The following is an 18,338-nucleotide window of genomic DNA, read 5'->3' as shown; positions in this document are numbered from 1 at the left end:
TGTGTGTGTGTGTGTGTGTGTGTGCACGCACGTGCGCACCTGAAGATTGAACCCAGGGGCTTTCTACCTCTGAGCTCCACTTCCAGTCCATTTTATTTTTTATTTGGAAACAGGGTCTCACTAAGTTCCTAAGGCTGGCTTCAAACCTGTGACCCTCCTCTCAGCCTCCCAACTACTAGAATTACAGGCGTGCACCACCACACCCAGTAGTAGTATTTATTAGCAAAAAAGATGCTTTGTCTCTAAAAAGTGTTTGTAGTTTGAGTTGTGGTGAATTGGAGCCTCTCTCACCTAATTTTTTAAATCTTTACAATCTTATATTACATTAGAAGCTGCTTTAAGATGAATAAGACAAAAATGAAAACTAAAATGATTAATATATACAAAATAATACACATTTTGAAACACAGTCCTTTTGTGTTGGTTGGCTAGATCCCTCAAAGAGGAAGACTGGGGTTACTCTATTAATGCAGCCACCAAAATCTACCAGCATGACAACTGAAGGCAGGAGACTCCAGAATGGGTGGTGGAGGAGGGAGGAGATGAGGGCCACATGAGGCCCTGAGAGCAGCCGGGGGCAGGGCCATGGTTCATCTCCTCGGCAAGAAAGGCCCACAGGAGATGTAGAGGCTCCACATCTGTAGGGTTCTCCTGTATGCATATGCAGAAGGTAGATTGAGGGCTCATGAAACAGTGCCTCTAGGATCTGCTGTGAGTATTTTAGTGTTGCCAGAGAAACAACCAATAGAGAGCGTGGGTGTGTAGAAACAGACTTATTTTAAGGAACTGACTTGCAGTTGTGGAGGCCAACGTGTTTGAGGATCTTGAGCCAGCAAGCTGGAGACCTGAGAACTCATGGTGGAGTTCCAGTTCAAAGTCTGTTGGGCTCAAGACCTAAGAAGCATGGGTGTTTTGTTAGAGTGGAAAGAGAAAAAAGGACAGTGTCATAGTCTGAAAGCAGCCAGAGGGGGAGGAACTCTGATGGTTGAGGTTCAGCCTTTATATTCTGGTCAAGTCTTCAACTAGTTGTATGTCCCCTGATAGTGTAAGTAAGGTCCACCCACTAGGGAGGGCAACCTGCGTTACTGTGCCTACTGATTAAAATGTTAATATCAACCAGAAAACCCAGAATAATACTTGACCAAATCCTGTGCACCCTGTGGCCCAGAACTGTTGACCCATAAGTTTAGCCATATGGTGGGTATTCATCATAATTGGCTGCTAGCTTCACCCTGTGCAGGAGGCCCTCTTGAATCTTGTACCATTGTCACTTCTCTTGCTCTATGTTTGCTATGGCTGCTATAGCAAACTACCACAAATTTAGTGACTTAGAACAATACCAATTTATTATTTTACAGTTCTGTAATTCAGAAGTCCAAAATGGGCCTCAAAGTTTTGGCAGGCTGCCTTCCCTCTGGAGACTCTAGAGAAGAATCTCTTTCCTGCTCTCTGCTCAGCTTATGCCCCCGTGTCTGCCTTCAGTCAGCAAGGCTGGGATGAATGTTCATCCTCTCATTTCTCTGGTTTTCTTCCCAATTCCTTCTACTGTGTTTGGGGGTGAAGGTGAGGGGAGGAGGAGGTATTGAGGGTTTATCCCAGGGACCTCTACCAGTGAACTACATCCACAGCCTTTTTTATTTTGAGATGGAGTCTTTCTATATTAGAAATTAGCCTTGATCTTGCAATCCTCCTGCCTCAGCCTCTCACATTGCCAGGATTATAGGCACGTGTCACCCAGCCAGGCCCCTCTTCTACTTTACACTGGGCACAGCCACATAATCCAGGGTAGTTCCCTGCATGCAGTTCATTAATTGGCCCACTTGATGCCCCTTAGTTATATAAGGTATTCATAGGGTTCTGGGGGTTAACATGTAGCCATATTTGGCAGGATATGGCTACATATCTTCTTTCTTACCTGCTTCACCTAGCCCCTTCTCCTGCCATCATGAATAACAAGTTAGATCCTTTTCTAGGACAAAAAGGCCTTTTGTGATGACTGGCTTTGGATAGAGGATTCTCCATCAGCCCCACTGAAATTTACACAGAATGACACTACAGTCTTAGACATTTCCTACTCTGCTTTTATTCCTCCTCTCTCACAGTTTATAAAAGTTCTAGAGGTCAGAAGCTTAGAATGGGTTGACAGGGCTATATTCTTTCCAGAGCTTCTAGAGAAGCTGTTACCTTTGCCAGCTCCTAGTAAGACCCTGTTTCAAAACAAAAAATAAAAAGGCTGGGGTATAGATTGGAGGTAGAATGCCTCCAAGTTCAATCCCCAGTACACACACACACACACACACACCCTTCTGATTATGCTGTGCCTACCCAGATGATGATCCAGGAGATTCTCCCCATCCCGGTTCCTCAGTCACAGTTGCAGAGTCCCTTTCACCACGTAAGGTGGCATTTACATTTTTCTGGAATTAGGATGTAGACAGGGTTGGAAGCTGTTAGTCTGACTATCACACATGCTTATTCTCACCTTGGTATCTACCTTTAGAAGGACACAAACTAGCTGCCTTCGCAAAAAGTAAAAAATGGTCTCTTATGAGCTATAGAACTTTCTCCAAATAGCACTTAACACAGCTCTTTAGCAGCTTTGCCTATGTTCTCAATTAACTGTATTCCTTGAGATTATTATTCACTAGTATATTTCTAGTATTTAGCAAAAATGTCTGGCATAGTATATAGATGTACAATAAATATTTAAGAAAGCCAGGCGTGGTAGCACACACTTGTAATCCCAGCATTTGGGAGGCTGAGACAGGAGGATCATGGTTTGAGGCCAGCCTTAGCTGCTGAGTGAGGCCCTTAACAACTCAGTGAGACCCTGTTTCAAAATAAAGAATAAAAAATAGGGCTGGGGGTGTAGCTTGGAGGTAGAATGCCCCATCCCCAGTAAAGCAAAAAAAAAAAAAAAAAGTAAATATTTTAAAAATTCTTCCTTGAATGAAGTATATGAACTTTTAAAGATCTCTTGAGAGACCCCTGGAGAAACCGGGCCCAGTAAGACGCTGGGTTCTGGACGGGGGTCGCTCGCGGGGCATGCCAGCCGGGCCCGGGTCACAGGACCCTGGGCCCCAGGCTGAACTGCGCGTAGCACGCCAGACCCCTGGAGAAACCGGGCCCAGTAAGACGCTGGGTTCTGGGCAGGGGTCCTGCGCGGGGCATGCCAGCCGGGGCCCGGGTCACGGGACTCTGGGCCCTGGGCCGAACTGCGCGTAGCATGCCAGAACCCTGGAGAAACCGGCCCAGTAAGTAGCTGGGTTCTGGGCGGGGGTCGCGCGTGGGGCACGCCAGATGGGGCCCGGGTCACGGGACTCTGGGCCCCGGGCTGAAATGCGCGTAACACGCCAGACCCCTGGAGAAACCGGGCTCAGTACCCTGGGTTCTGGGCAGGGGTCGCGAGGAGCACGCCAGCTGGGGCCCGGGTCGTGGGACCCTGGGCCCCAGGCGGAGTAGGGCAGATCACTCTGGACCCATGGGGAAACCGACAGGGTTACAGTGCTACTGAGTGCCTGATCCCACTACCTCCTCAAACCACATATATTGTCTTCTCTTATTAAAAAAAAAAAAAAAAAAAAAAAGGAACAGAAAAAGAAAAAGAAAAATATCGGAGAGGAGGTAAGAAAGCCGTTATGGATGCCAGGACACTGGAGATGCAGACAAAACTTATCTAAATGCACTGGAACTTATGGAAAAATTCACCGTGAAAGAGGACTGCTATTTCTCTATATTGTTAAGAATCTCAGACATCACCTGTAAGGAGAGAGTTTAGCGGAGACCAAGGAGAAATGCAGTGTTGAAAGAGTTCTCCGCGATGGTGGTGGAGACTTGCAGAAACCAGATCCTACCAACTTTATTTTTTTGGAGAAATTACACCAAATGTCGAATGCTACCATCACACATGCTTAGGAACACTGGACAACATTCAGTGCCAAGACATCCTGCTGCCTCGACATCTATGTGTTGAGACCCCCACTCCACATAATTAAATCAGCAAAAACACCCCGAGAAGGAGGTGTCGTCTCTGGCCAAAGTACCCCCCACTTTTAGATACCCTTCACTATTATTCCTTTTAACTTTCTACACGAATTGCTCCAGTGATGTGAAATTAGAAATATAAAAAGAAACTGAGTCCGTGGAAATAAACTCTCTAATAATTTGTCTAAACGTCCTTGGCTCTGCTCAACAATAATGGGAAACTGGCCAGAATTCAGGTACTGTGATAAGCACCCCAGCTGCAGCAATCACAAATGGCCTCCGACCTTCATCACTATCTATCAACTCTGGCAAAAGTAGCTCAGTTCAAAATAATTATTCACCCTTGAAATCCTGCCTAGAGACAGAGAGAAACCTTGTGTGTAACCTTAAAGAAACAACTTAGCTGCCCAAATACAATAGACCCAAAGAAAAAGACTATTAACTTTTACCTCAGTGTAAGCACTCCAGGAGATAGAAAAACTGGCCGCATAATTAGAAATAAATATTACAAAATAAAGGACAGACATTTTAAATATATATGTATGAAGGAAAAGAAATACCGTAAGAGTAAGAAAAGCATTTTTGCATGAAGAGGAGCTTATCATAAAAAAGTCCCAACTGGGAAAGAAAGAAATTAGAAAGTTAGAAGCAGACTGCAGAGAGTTTGTGACAGGAAAGTGGATTCTTTTAATAGGATTGTTGTCTAAAGAAGAGTGCTCAGCAGTTAAGGAAATACATCTAACAATTAGAACTAAGAACCTTGTGGTGTTATTTGTGATATTTTGTCTGCCAAACTGTGTTGTGAGTATGCTTAAGCTTTCAGACTTAGAAGACAAGGTACCAACACCTGAAGAAACTCCATCACATCCACCTGAATCACCACATCTCCCCACACTTGCTATATGAACTGAGCCCAAAAGATGGAAAGTTCCAGAAAAAGTTCCCGAGAAGCTCCCAAGCCTTGACTATTCTGGGAGGCTGCCACCTGGAACTGCTTATCTACAAGACCTTGGGACCTTGGAGAGGAACAGAAGTTAATTCTTCGAGGGCCAACAGCCAGCTAAAAGACCGCCCCCCTTTCTCTTAACTTTACTGGTGAAGTGTATAAATTTCTTGGGGTTTTTGTAATAAAGTGTCATTGGCTCAAGAAGCCTTTGTCCATCTCAAGGTTCTTTTCCAAAGCATCGTAACTAAAAACTTAAGGAATTCATAGAGGGGAAAGAACCGCTGCAGATAAGAATCTGCAGAACGTCGCCTGCCTTTTGTCCCATCTTTCTGAGGATTTGACCGGGAACGGACAATAACGACCCGACTGAGATTAGTCCATGACAATTCAGAGTGGAAAAAGAGCCTGGGAAGGATTTGAAGTGGTGGAAGCAGTGGCAATGCCAATGGCCAATACTCAGGGGAGGCAGAGATCTGATACATTACACCTGGAACCTTTGAAATAATAACCACAAAGACAGTGATCGGAACCTGCTGAGGGGTCAGGCGAGCGCCGGGGCCAGTGGCCGACATCGGAGCTTGCGGTGAGGCAAGGCCACTAATGAGGCCTCCGTGGCCGGGATTGGAACCTGCCGAGGGGTTAGACTGATGCTGGGGCCAGCGAGGCCGGCATTGGAGCCTGCCATGAGGCAAGGCTTGTGCTGGGGTCTCCGATGTCAGTTCTGGAACCTGCTGAGGGGTTGGGCCGGTGCTGGGGCCAGCGAGGCCGGCATCGGAGCCTGCCGTGAGGCAAGGCCGGTACTGGGGCCTCCAAGGCCAGGATAATAGCCTGCCGAGGGGTTAGGCCGGTGCTGGGGTCAGCGAGGCCGGCATCAGAGCCTGCCGTGAGGCAAGGCCGGTGCTGGGGCCTCCAAGGATGGGACCGGAGCCTGCTGAGGGGTTAGGCCGGTGCTGGGGCCAGCGAGGCCGTCATCAGAGCCTGCCATGAGGCAAGACCGGTACTGGGGCCTCCGAGGTCAGGATAAGAGCCTGCTGAGGGGTTAGGCCAGTGCTGGGGCCAGTGAGGCAAGCATCGGAGCCTGCCATGAGGCAAGGCCGGTACTGGGGCCTCCAAGGCCGGGATAAGAGCCTGCTGAGGGTTAGACTGGTGCTGGGGCCAGCAAGGCCGGCATCGGAGCCTGCTGTGAGGCAAGGCCGGTGCTGTGGCCTCTGAGGCCAGGATAAGAGCCTGCCAAGGGGTTAGGCCGATGCTGGGGCCAGCGAGGCTGGCATTGGAGCCTGCCGTGAGACAAGGCCGGTGCTGGGGCCTCCGAGGCCGGGATAAGAGCCTGCCGAGGGGTTAGGCCGGTGCTGGGGCCAGCGAGGCTGGCATCGGAGCCTGCCGTGAGGCAAGGCCAGCGCTGGGGCCTCCGAGGCTGGGATTGGAGCCTGCCTTGAGGCAAGGCCGGTACTGGGGCCTCCGAGGCCAGGATAAGAGCCTGCCGAAGGGTTAGGCCAGTGCCGGGGCCAGCGAGGCCGGCATTGGAGCCTGCCGTGAGGCAAGGTCGGTGCTGGGGCCTCCGAGGCCAGGATAAGAGCCTGCCAAAGGGTTAGGCCGGTGCTGGGGCCAGCGAGGCCGGCATTGGAGCCTGCCGTGAGGCAAGGCCAGTGCTGGGGCCTCCGAGGCTGGGATTGGAGCCTGCCTTGACGCAAGGCTAGTACTGGGGCCTCCGAGGCCAGGCTAAGAGCCTGCCGAGTGGTTAGGCTGGTGCTGGGGCCAGCGAGGCCGGCATCGGAGCCTGCCATGAGGCATGACCAATGCTGGGGCCTCCAAGGCCGGGATCGGAGCCTGCTGAGGGGTTAGGCCAGTGCTGGGGCCAGCGAGGCCAGCATCAGAGCCTGCCTTGAGGCAAGGCCGGTACTGGGGCCTCCGAGGCCAGGATAAGAGCCTGCTGAGGGGTTAGGCCGGTGCTGGGGCCAGCGAGGCTGGCATCGGAGCCTGCCATGAGGCAGGGCCGATACTGGGGCCTCCACGGTCAAGATAAGAGCCTGCCGAGGGATTAGGCTGGTGCTGTGGTCAGTGAGGCCGGCATCGGAGCCTGCCATGAGGCAAGGCCCGTACTGGGGCCTCCGAGGCCAGGATAAGAGCCTGCTGAGGGTTAGGCTGGTGCTGGGGCCAGCGAGGCCGGCATCGGAGCCTGCCGTGAGGCAAGGCCAGTGCTGGGGCCCCTGAGGCCGGGATCGGAGCCTGCCTTGAGGCAAGGCCAGTACTGGGGACTACGAGGCCGGGATAAGATCCTGCCAAGGGGTTAGGCTGGTGCTGGGGCCAGCGAGGCCAGCATCGGAGCCTGCCATGAGGCAAGGCCGGTACTGGGGCCTCCGAGGCCGGGATAAGATCCTGCCGAGGGGTTAGGCCGGTGCTGGGGCCAGCGAGGCCGGCATCAGAGCCTGCCGTAAGGCAAGGCCGGTGCTGGGGCCTCCGAGGCCGGGATTGGAGCCTGCCTTGAGGCAAGGCCGGTACTGGGGCCTCCGAGGCCGGGATAAGATCCTGCCGAGGGGTTAGGCCGGTGCTGGGGCCAGCGAGGCTGGCATCAGAGCCTGCCGTAAGGCAAGGCTGGTGCTGGGGCCTCCGAGGCCGGAATCGGAGCCTGCCTTGAGGCAAGGCCGGTACTGGGGCATCTGAGACCGGGATAAGAGCCTGCCGAGGGGTTAGGCCGGTGCTGGGGCCAGCGAGGCTGGCATCGGAGCCTGCCGTGAGGCAAGGCTGGTATTTGGGCCTCCGAGGCCAGGATAAGAGCCTGCTGAGGGGTTAGGCTGGTGCTGGGGCCAGCGAGGCTGGCATCGGAGCCTGCCGTGAGGCAAGGCCGATACTGGGGCCTCCGAGGCCAGGATAAGCGCCTGCTGAGGGGTTAGGCCGGTGCTGGAGTCAGTGAGGCCGGCATCGCATATGCCATGAGGCATGGCCGGTGCTGGGACCTCCGAGGCCAGTATCGGAGCCAGCCGAGTGGTTAGGCCAGTGCAGGGGCCAATGGCCAGCATCGGAGCCTGGCGTGAGGCAAGTTCACTCCTGCGGCCTCCAAGGCCGGGACCAAAGCCACCTTAGGGGTTAGACCGGTGCAGGGGCCAGCGAGACCAGAACTGGGGCCTCCCATGAGGCAAGGCCGCTGCTTGAGCCAGCGAGGTCTGGATCAGTCCACTGAGTAGCCAGGCCACTACTGGGTCCATCAAGAGTGGGATCGGTACTTGCAACGCAGCATGCACAGAGAAATATCGCAGAAAATATAAATCAGATGCTTCTCTTAATCAGCAATAACTTGGAGGAAAAGGGCAACAGGAAGAGGTTGAGCTATAGAAAGGGCCCTATAGTGAAGCAACTAATGTGACCAATCAGAGGGTATGGAATACTGGAGGACGGAGCCTCTTTAAAATGCAGGAGGTACATAAACAAATGTATCAAAGTAAATCACCAAAGAAGCGTGGGATTGAGGGAGGGGGAGGGAATGGGATGGGGGCTGGAGGAGGGCTAATTAGATGATGTGTGCTTGTATCCTCTCAAGTCTTGTACTCCAATGTGATTGATATATGACTACAATGCACCAATTTAAAAAATAAATTAATTTAAAAAAGATCTCTTGAAAATTTTAGGGATTTCTATGGTAGGAAATTGCGTGTCACAATATTGTCATTAAAAATATAATGAATCAAAGCACCCAAGATTTCCACCTAGTAAATATTCCCTCCTTTATACCAGATGGGTGGTTCTCCTAAGTGCCGTTGGCTATCAGCTTTCTGCTCTCTCAGCTCCGCTTCCCTGGGAACTATATTTTCCATGCACCCTTGTTTTCTGGTATCCAGCAAGGCAGCAGTGGAAGCTCTAGGAGCGGGCAGAGAGGCACAGCATGCTGTGTCTCACCCTCGGCCCCATTCCTATGTCCTCTCGCACGTGGGGCTCTGTCCTCTTTGTCTTCTGGCTTTAAGATTCTAGCATCCCCACCTCCTCCTGCTTCCCTTCCAGCTCCGTGGTGGGAGTGCTTCTGGTTCTTGCTGATCTCCGGGTTCCCTCACCATTCCTTTTGGTCTCATAACCTTCATCCCACCATTCAGTGTATGGGTTTTCATCCTGACAAATTCATCAGACAGTGAAAATATCTAGTGGAAAATGTGTAATACTTCTAACCTACTGAGCCTCATGGCTTAGCAACGCAGTGCACCGCGGGATGTTGCCATTTTTCCTCGTGACAGCATGGCTGGCAGGAAGCAATGGCTCACCACCACTGTCATTGTGAGAGAGGAGGGACCCCTATCATTAGCCCAGGAAAACATTAAAATAAAAACTTGGAGCATAGTTTCTATTGAATGTGTATTGGTTTCATACTATTGTAAAAGTTTAAAAATATTTAGTCAACTATCTCTACTGACAACTTCAAAGGACTGCAGGAAATTCCTGGTTCCATTTGATAAGTCGGGTCCCTCCCCTGGAAGCCATAAGCAGAGATATCACTAGAATCCAGGTGCCTCGAGACTCCAAACATCTCAAGAATACAAATGTTGCGAGAGAATCAGCATGCCTATAAAACATCGGTGCCTCTGATCCACCATGTGACTCAGCTGGCCAATCAGGACTATGTGCAACTCTCCAGACACGTGGTCCCCCACGACTGGCTGACTCTCCAGAGGGGCCGGGTCCAAATAAAACAGTGGTCTCTGATAACCGTTTGGTGTTTTTACCTCCCTCCTAAACCCTCTAGCTCTATTTTCAACCTAACATTCTGGTGCCAACCCTGGGAGGATTTTTGGGTTCCCCCTTTTCCCTTTTTTTTATCTTTTTGAGCCCCGAACTTTCCAACCCACCAGCAGCTCGACCGCGAGGTCCTGTGCCGGTGCTTGGCTTGCAGACGCTTGCAGGCTCTGTGCAGCTGCTGCAGGCCCTGCTGGCCACCAGAACGCCAGTTCCACCCACCCCGAGCCAGGCTCCTTGGGTGCAGGCACTTGCTCAGCCCACCGACTGCCTGCATGGGCCAGGACCTCCACCTGCCGCTTGGACCTCCCACAACCACTGTTCTGGCTCGGCACTCCCAGAACCTCTGGCCTTTCTGTTCCGCCCACCCCAAGCCAGGCTCATTGGGTGGCACACAGCCCGGTTTCGGCATCCGCTACAGTCACCTGCGCCAGGCTTGACTTGGAGGTGTAGCTCCACTCGCTGCCACCACTCCATTCTGCCCATCCCCAAGCCAGGATTGCTGGGCTATGTGCCCCGTGGCCATGTGCCTGGAAGCCATTTTGTTTCACGTCACAGGCCCGGCAAGCCATGCAGCCTGCGCACCACCATTTTTCGCCTGTGCCAGCCGCCAGTGCTGCTCACACCAGGCACAGGCGCCATGTGCCCCAGCTCTACCGCGCCCCCAGCAGCTTCTCACCACTTCTGCCGCGGCTGGCACTGGCCAGCAACACTCCACTCCACTCCTCATCTGCATTTCACCAAACTTTCCAGGGTAACCTCCAACTCCTGCTGCAGCCATACTCCCACCTGCCCACTTCCGAAGCACCCAACCTCTCCTGGACAAGGGGCCCCCCTACAACGCTCCTTGACAGCAGGAAGTAGTTTAAGATTCGAATATCTGCCCATTATCACCAAAAGGCTGGGATGACAAGTTGGGTCCCTCCCCCGGAAGCCAGAAGTGGAGATATCGCGAGAATCCAGGTGCCTCAAGACTCCAAACATCGCGAGACTACAGATGTCGCGAGACTGGCATGCCTATAAAACATCGATGCCTCTGCTCTGCCACGTGACTCAGCCGGCCAATCAGTACTATGCGCAACTCCCCAGACGCATGGCCCGTCGGTCCCTTCCCCCACAGCCGGCTGACTCTCTGGAGGGGCCGGGTCCAAATAAAACAGAGGTCTCTGATAACCTGGTTGGTGTTTTTACCTCCCTCCTAAACCCCCAACTCTATTTTTCAACCTAACAACATTTTTAAAAAATTATATCTCTGATTATAATATTAAGTAAATGACCAGAAATTGTTTTCCATTGGTCAATCCATTTAAACCCCATGGTCTTTATGAATTCTGATAGAAAGACTAAACTGAAAACAATTCTGTCAGTTGAAATTTATGCTTTTCAAGAGGATACCAAAGTTCCACAAATACTGTATTTTATAGAAATAAAACCAATTTCAGAAATCTTTTATTTAAATCCTGTGTTGACTTTAGATTATATGTTGTTACACTATTTTGGGGAGGGGGTGTTACTGGAGATTGAACCCAGGAGCATTTTACCTTTGAGCTATAATCCCAGCCCTATTTTTTTTTTTTTTTTTTTTTTGTTTCGGTACTGAGGATGGAACCCAGGGGCATTCTACCTCCAAGCTACACCCCAGCCCTATTTTTTATTCTTTAGTTTGAAACAGGGTCTCACTGAGTTGCAAAGGGCCTCACTAAGTAGCTGAGGCTGTCCTCAAACTGTGATCCTCTTGTCTCAGCTTCCCAAATTCTGGGATTACAAGTGTATGCCACCATGCCCGGCCCCTAGCCCCATTTTATTTCTTATTTTTTAAACAGGGCCTCACTAAGTTGCAGTGGGCCTCACTAATTTCTGGGGCTGGCCTTGAACCTGAGATCCTCTTGTCTCAGCCTTCCAAGTACTGGGATTATAGGCACGAGCCACCAGCCAGCTCAGCTGCGATATTTTTATGCAGTTTCCTGAGTTTAGTGCTATTACAGTGGCCCTTTCAGACAGGCATGGTGGCTTATACCTGTAATCCCAGTACTGAGACAAAGGATCACAGGTTCAAGGACAGCATCCACAAGTTGTCTAGACTTTTACCAACCTTTGTTTTGTTTCAAAACAAAAAGTAAAATAGGGCTGGGGGGTGTTGCCCAGAGGTAGAATGCTTCTGGGTTCCATCTCCAGTAACATAAACACACACTTTCTAATTTACATGGTAGAAAGTGATTCCAACGTAGAAGATGCCTCAGGAATTAGTATTAAATATTTTATTATCCTTATTTACAGTGTAAAAAGATGCAATATCAGACAACATTAAAATTAGTAGAAATATTATATCTAGAGAATTTTAGACTATTGAATCTAGAAATACAACTCCAGCTGAAGAGTAAAGTATTCATAACAAAAGGCTAACCACAGATAACTAAGTAGAGAACCTGAAAACTAGGTGGACGGGGATAATTTAGAGTGCGACCAAGGTTGGGGGAAGTCAAAGAAATATGAAGTGGAATGATCTTTTTATACTGTGAGAAAGGGGGGAAGCTGGCAAACAGAACGTGCTAGTGAGGATCAACTGTATTTGTATGTCTGGGTTTGTTCCTTTATGTTTATAACAAAAACACGTTTACATCAAATGTGTTTCTATTTCATTTTAATCATAACAAAATGGTTCTAACAAGATGAAATATGGTTGCTGACCTCTACTGTACACAAGGACAGATCTCCAAACCATTTTGTTAGTGGAGAAATGATATTCAGACTGTTGGCCTCACGTGTCATTTTGAACTGTTTAACATTTGGATAATATCACAAATGAGCGAACATTTTTCAATATCCTCTTTTAATCTTTTTTTTGGCCGCATTTTACGCATGTCATAATCTAGGGTTGTATCATTTATATTAACTAAGCCTGATGAATTCATTCGAGGACTTGCAAGCTTTCCAGTGTAGCTTTCTCGTCGTTTGTTGGGCTCTGGCGCAGTGTATGGTCTTGAAGAGTGTCTGGCCTGACTGTGGCTGTCATCTGGACTCCTCCCTAAAAGCCTTGCTCTTGATTTTGTTTTTTTAAGATGCTGAACTGGGGTCACATATAAATCCTCAAATTTATCCGAACAGTCCTAAATATAAAAATAAGACATCAAGTGGGTAAGTGAGGTTTCTTAAAGGTACATTTTAGGTTTATGAGGACTAAAGTTTGTAATATCAACCAAGAATGAACGCACTGAATGTTTGTTGCACAGTTAGTTACCACCCAGACCCTACACCCAGCGCCTCCCTTTATTCATGACCTTAGAAATCATGCTTTAAAAAATCTGTTTCAAAAGGAACAGAAGATATGAAGCTGGAAACCAGAAAAACTTAAGGAAGCTTTACTTTAGGGTCAGGCGCCGAGGCAAAACTAGCCGGCCTACTTTGCAATTCTTTTTCATCAAATTTATCTCTTCCTCTGACCCCAAATACACTTTTTATATCATCCATATTTGATCTTTTATTCTTTAAAAATTAGTGTGATAAATATCCTTGTTAGTATATACATACATATGAGACAGAAATAGATAAGCATCCAAGGATGTGGTTGTAAATAAAATGTCAATGCATATTCTGAAAATTAGAAGTAAAAAACACGCAGGAAAAATGCATTCCGTGTAACATATAGCTAAATCTAATCACCTGCTCTACTGTGGAAAACAAATTCAGTGCAACTCTGCTGAAATTACATTTATTTTCTCACTCAAAGACAGAATTACCAAAACCTCGAGTTTTGATAACTGAATTTCAGAAGTTTTTTAAACTTGGAGGTCAATTAAAGTTAGTCTCATACACACACACAGACACACACACACACACACACACACACACAAACACACACACCACACTCACACTTGCATTCAGGTATACATATCCTAAGGTAAGATAGCTACAGAATGTTGCCAAAAACAAAGGTAGAAGACTTAGGAAAAGCGTTATTACGTGTATAGTTCTCCGTGCAGTCCAGTGAAGCAGAGTCCTGGGGACAGATTTCCTTAGGTGGCTTCTCGTACTGGGCAGTGTGGTTGGTAGTATCCTAACTATCTTGTTAAATGACTTTTTCGGTTTGGCAACATGGTCTCTTTCTTTCCGAACTTTGGTTTTTATGTACTGTCTCGTCAGTACTTCTGGGAAGAAGGGTGGTTTTGATTTTTTCTCACATTCTTCATAATGAAACAACTGTGATTCGGGGACCCTGGCACATTTTTCACTGCCAGTTACATTTGGGTGTATACATGGAGTTTGTATTTCTTTTCTGTATTGTGCAAATGTTACCACGTGTCTTTTATTGTTGTTGTTGTGTCCCTTCAGTCTCCGACAATACTGGTCTAATTTTGATTGCTCCTCATACTCTGAATCTAGCTGACTTAAAGTATTAGCCTGCTTGGAAGGGAGAATGAGTCTGTTTAAATATTCTTCATATTCCCTTGGCATTTTACAGTTAGAAATTCTTGGGCAGGGTGACAGTAGTGTGTCGAGTTTTTCCTGACAAGTCAGTTTGCAAGTATTAATATTCTCCTTTTTATCAAGGGGCTTCACTTTCAGTGTCCTTTCAAAGCAAACTTTAGGCGGAATTGTTTTTGATTTACCATCCCAAGTATATGGGTCTTGAATGTCCATTTTACAAACGGAATTTTCTGCTCGAGGAAGTTGCAGGCAACCATGTTCCTTCTTCTGTTTCTTAAGCAGTATATCTGTAAATGTTTCTGATGGTTTATTCAGTGGAATCACCTGGATATTTTTGTTGGGAGGTTGTATTTTTATTATACTTAGTGTTTTACCTCCTTCTCTAGAATAATAATCTTTCTGTTCTATAGTTCTTGATAGGTTTTCTTTTGTGTTGTCTAAGGGAAAATATTCTTTTTCTTTCTTGCTGACCATTTCTTTATGTTTATCCTCAGGAAACTTTGATAAAGTGTTTTGATCAATTTTTGAATAATGATTTTGCTTTTCCAAATGTTCCTCCAAAAAGTGACTTTCACCTCTAAAAGGTAAATCAGTTTTTATATACCTTAGTGGTATGGAACCAGAATTGAGCAAACTTACATGCCGGCCGATCCCCTTCAACTGCCTCTCTGACATTAACCCTAATTTTGAGAGCTTTTCTATAAAAAGTCTCTGGATGTGTTTGCTTAAATCAGCTTTTAGATTTAGTAATTCATTTTCTGACAAAGCTTTAATAAAGTTTTGTACAGATTTATTTAAAGGATATTTCATGTTTATTTCCAGCCTTCTACCAAAACTTCCCCTTGAAATATCTTGTCTTAACTCATGAAGAGATACTGGGGCACTCTTAGTTCTTAGAGTAGATATGTTTGAGTATATACTTGTAGATTCTGTCTCACTAAATAAACTGCTCTCTGAAAGGTTCTTAAGGAAATAATTTTGGAGAATTTCATTTAAAAAAGATCTTAGCTTTACTTCTAAATGTTTATCTATAAAATGATGATTAAATTTAGTTACAAAAGACATGATTTCTTTTACAGTTTCTGAATATTTCTCCTGAAAAATGTTTTTCCCTTTTAGTTCTGCTTTCTCATTCATCAAGTAGAGATTTTGGTAGATTTTTGGCAAGTCCTCCTTGGTGATATGTCCTGATTCTGAAAGTCTTTCTACAAGGTAATGCTGGATATTCTTACTTAGTTCCGATTTTAAATTTTTGACTTCTGACTCTGAGAGTTCTTCTAGGAACACACGTAGCTTTGGACTCAAAACGGGTTTTCTGTCTAATATGTCTGTTTTATTAAAATTCCTTTGGATTTCTCCAAAATGTCTTATGTCACTTGGAAAAGAATACCGAATTAGTTTTTCGAACTCTTTTTCTGGTTTCCCTCTTATTTCAGGCAGATGATATTTGAAAAAAATTTTAAATATGTTTTTTAAAAGGGATTTTAACAGTACTGAATCTGAATCATTAAGTTTATCCATTAACGAGTTACTTAAACGTTCTAAAGTTGGATTTATGTCACTTTCTTCTCCGTCAAGCAACTGGTCTTTACTTGACAAGCCTGATTTTTGATCTGATGTTGAATGAGAACTTGGATCTTGTTGGGATATATTTTGGCCACCTTCTATAAATCCAACTCTATCTACAGAAGAAGCGACTTCTTTGGTAACTATGGGTGTATCCTGCCTTGAAAGAGATTGGGTTTTGCTTTTGATCTCTGAATTGTCCTGTGTGGAATCCCTTGCTTCTTCAGAAATGGCTGGCTTTGTATTCAGTGAAGAACTGGCCTGGTATTCTTTATCTAGTTCCATCACTTTGATTATCCCAGACTGTAAAAGAGTATCTACAGGAAATGCTTGTATTATCTGGCTTATAACAGATTTGGGCTTTTGTAATTCTATATTCCCATCTTTTGTCCCATAGTCAACTAGAATATTTGAAGATACGTTTTCTTCCCTAGGTGTAGGCAGCTGCTTCTGCAAGTTCATCTGCGACAGGCTCAGCTCTTTCATGTCTTTCTCCAACTGAGAGAAGATTGGTGCGGTGAATATCTGCTTTATGATATAGTCGTGTATGCTGGCGTTTAAACCGGATTTGGAGTTAGCTACCTCACTTATTACATGTTTCTTTTTTAAACTACTTTTTCTTTTCATCGGAAAATCTGTGTTACCAGCCTCTGAGTGTTTTTCAGAGACATCGTCTACCTCTGGAGAATTTCCTAGTTTACCTTCTATAAGTAAATCTGAGGTAATATTTTTAATTATTTGACTGAAAATAGCCTTTGAATCTGAAATGTCTTTTTCTGAAAAAAGGCTGTTTAAACCTTGAACTTTTTCAGATAATTTGTCTTCCATGCTACTTGCTGGTCTGTCATGAAGGATTAGAAATGGAGAACTGCTTTTATTTATGACGTCAGTGTTGATAGAAACGTCTGGTTTAGAAAATAACTTATCTGAAAGGTCTTGCAGATTTTTACTTAAAATTGACTTGAGTACCATTGATTGTTTTAAGTTTTCTATATGGGGGGTAAAATTTAATGATTTTGAGAGGTGAAATGCATTTTTATATCCAGTCATTGATGATTCTCCTCTGAAGGTTGGTAAAGATACATTTGGTAGTCTTTCTTTTAACTTATTCTTAGAGTCCCAAGTCTTTGGTGTGTTGATCGGAGGATCACGGGCTGGCTTATTCTTAGTGTCCCAAGTCTTTGGTGTGCTGATAGAAGGATCATTAGCTAATTTATTCTTAGTGTCCAAAGTCTTTGATGTGCTGCTATTAGGATTAGGGACCCAGGATATGTTACTAAATCCTGCAGTGTTTGAACGTGGTCGGTAAGGAGGATCTTGGTCTTCATGCTCTATAGCCTCTGAATTTAAAATGTTTCTACATTTGTTTGTATCTTGGTCTTTCCTTTTTTTGGCTGACATTGTGTTGTTTATATTCCTTAGAAAAGGATCAAAACCAGTCTTCTTGAGTTTCTGAAATTGCAATTAAAAAAAGTAAGAAATTCTGTAGCATTTACATTGAATTTATAATAAAATTTCTAGTCAGGTTTTTTGAGCAATCTGTCAATTTATGTATTCATCCTCCTGCTTTCTACAAAGAAAAAGAGAAACATCAATTATTTAAAAATATCTAAAATTGGAACAAAACTAGACTTGGTGCAAAATTTTCAAATTCCAAATTCTGACACTATTTTGTGTCCAAATACTTTTCGCTTTCTGGAATATTTTTTAAGTATTTAAAAGCCAACTATAAATAGCTCTTTTAATGATTGATTTTCCAGTTTTCATTGTGTTGGCTTAAACAGTAACTGGATAGCATTAATATCTAACTCTTAACTGTATAAATATTTACCATTTTAGTAGCAACATAGTAATTTTTGAAAAATACAATCAAGTAGTAGATATTTTATGAAAAGTATCATAAATATTCTTTAAAGACTGTCTTGGGGGCATAAATCATCTGCCCCCAATATAAGTCTGAGAGTTTTAACAAAACCAAATCTTTAATATGTCATAGTAGAATCTTGCTTTTTGGTACAAAATGTATATGATTCAGAAATGTTAAGAAAAATGTATATAAAAGCCAAATGTGGTGGCATACACCTGTAATCTCAGTATTTGGGAGGCCAAGACAAAAGGCTCACAGGTTTGAGACCAGCCACAGCAATTTAGCAAGACACTGAGTAGCTAAGCAACACCTTGTTTGAAAAATAAAACACCAGCCGGGCGTGGTGGTGCACGCTTGTAATCCCCGCGCTTGGGAGGCAGAGACAGGAGGATCGCGCAGGTTCGAAGCCAGCCGCGCACGCTGGCTTAGGAGACCCTGTTACCAAATAAAAATGTAAAAATAGGTCTGGGAGTGTAGCCCGGAGGTAGAAGGGCTTCCAGGAACCCCAGTACCACCAAAAATAAAAAAGTAAAACACCAAATAGTAATAGGAATTTACTCAGAAGTAGAATGCCTCTGGGTCCAATCACCACTACAAAAAAAAAAATATATATATATATATATGTAAAAAGAACTCTGGCTAAAAGTGAAGTTTCATTGTAATATTCATAAGCAATTCATAGCTCATACACATTTTCTTAACATTTATGAAGCAGGCTGTTCTATCATTGAAACAGTCTTCAAAATGAAGTCTCTCATTCAAACATTTTGTTCATACAACTTCTACATTATACAACTGAAAAATGCAAAATATGGAATAATCAGCTTGTTACTT

At 45.5% G+C, this 18,338-nt stretch overlaps 1 protein-coding gene across 1 annotated transcript in view; it reads right to left on the bottom strand.

Annotated features, from left to right (window-relative positions):
- Positions 1–12,411: 12,411 nt before the first annotated feature.
- Positions 12,412–18,338, bottom strand: part of C2CD6 (C2 calcium dependent domain containing 6) — a gene marked incomplete at both ends in the record, with an annotated part of 149,911 nt that continues 143,984 nt past the window's right edge. The window contains 2 exons of the mRNA XM_080689345.1: positions 12,412–12,753; positions 13,607–17,089. Coding sequence (XP_080545471.1) covers positions 12,412–12,753; positions 13,607–17,089 — 3,825 coding nt within the window. The remainder of the gene's footprint in view (positions 12,754–13,606; positions 17,090–18,338) is intronic.

The sequence above is a fragment of the Muscardinus avellanarius genome (assembly GCF_963383645.1).
Source record: "Muscardinus avellanarius genome assembly, chromosome: 2".
Classification (NCBI taxonomy): Eukaryota; Metazoa; Chordata; class Mammalia; order Rodentia; family Gliridae; genus Muscardinus; species Muscardinus avellanarius.
Note: the sequence above shows the minus strand (reverse complement) of the source record. Positions and strands in the feature narration are given on the sequence as shown.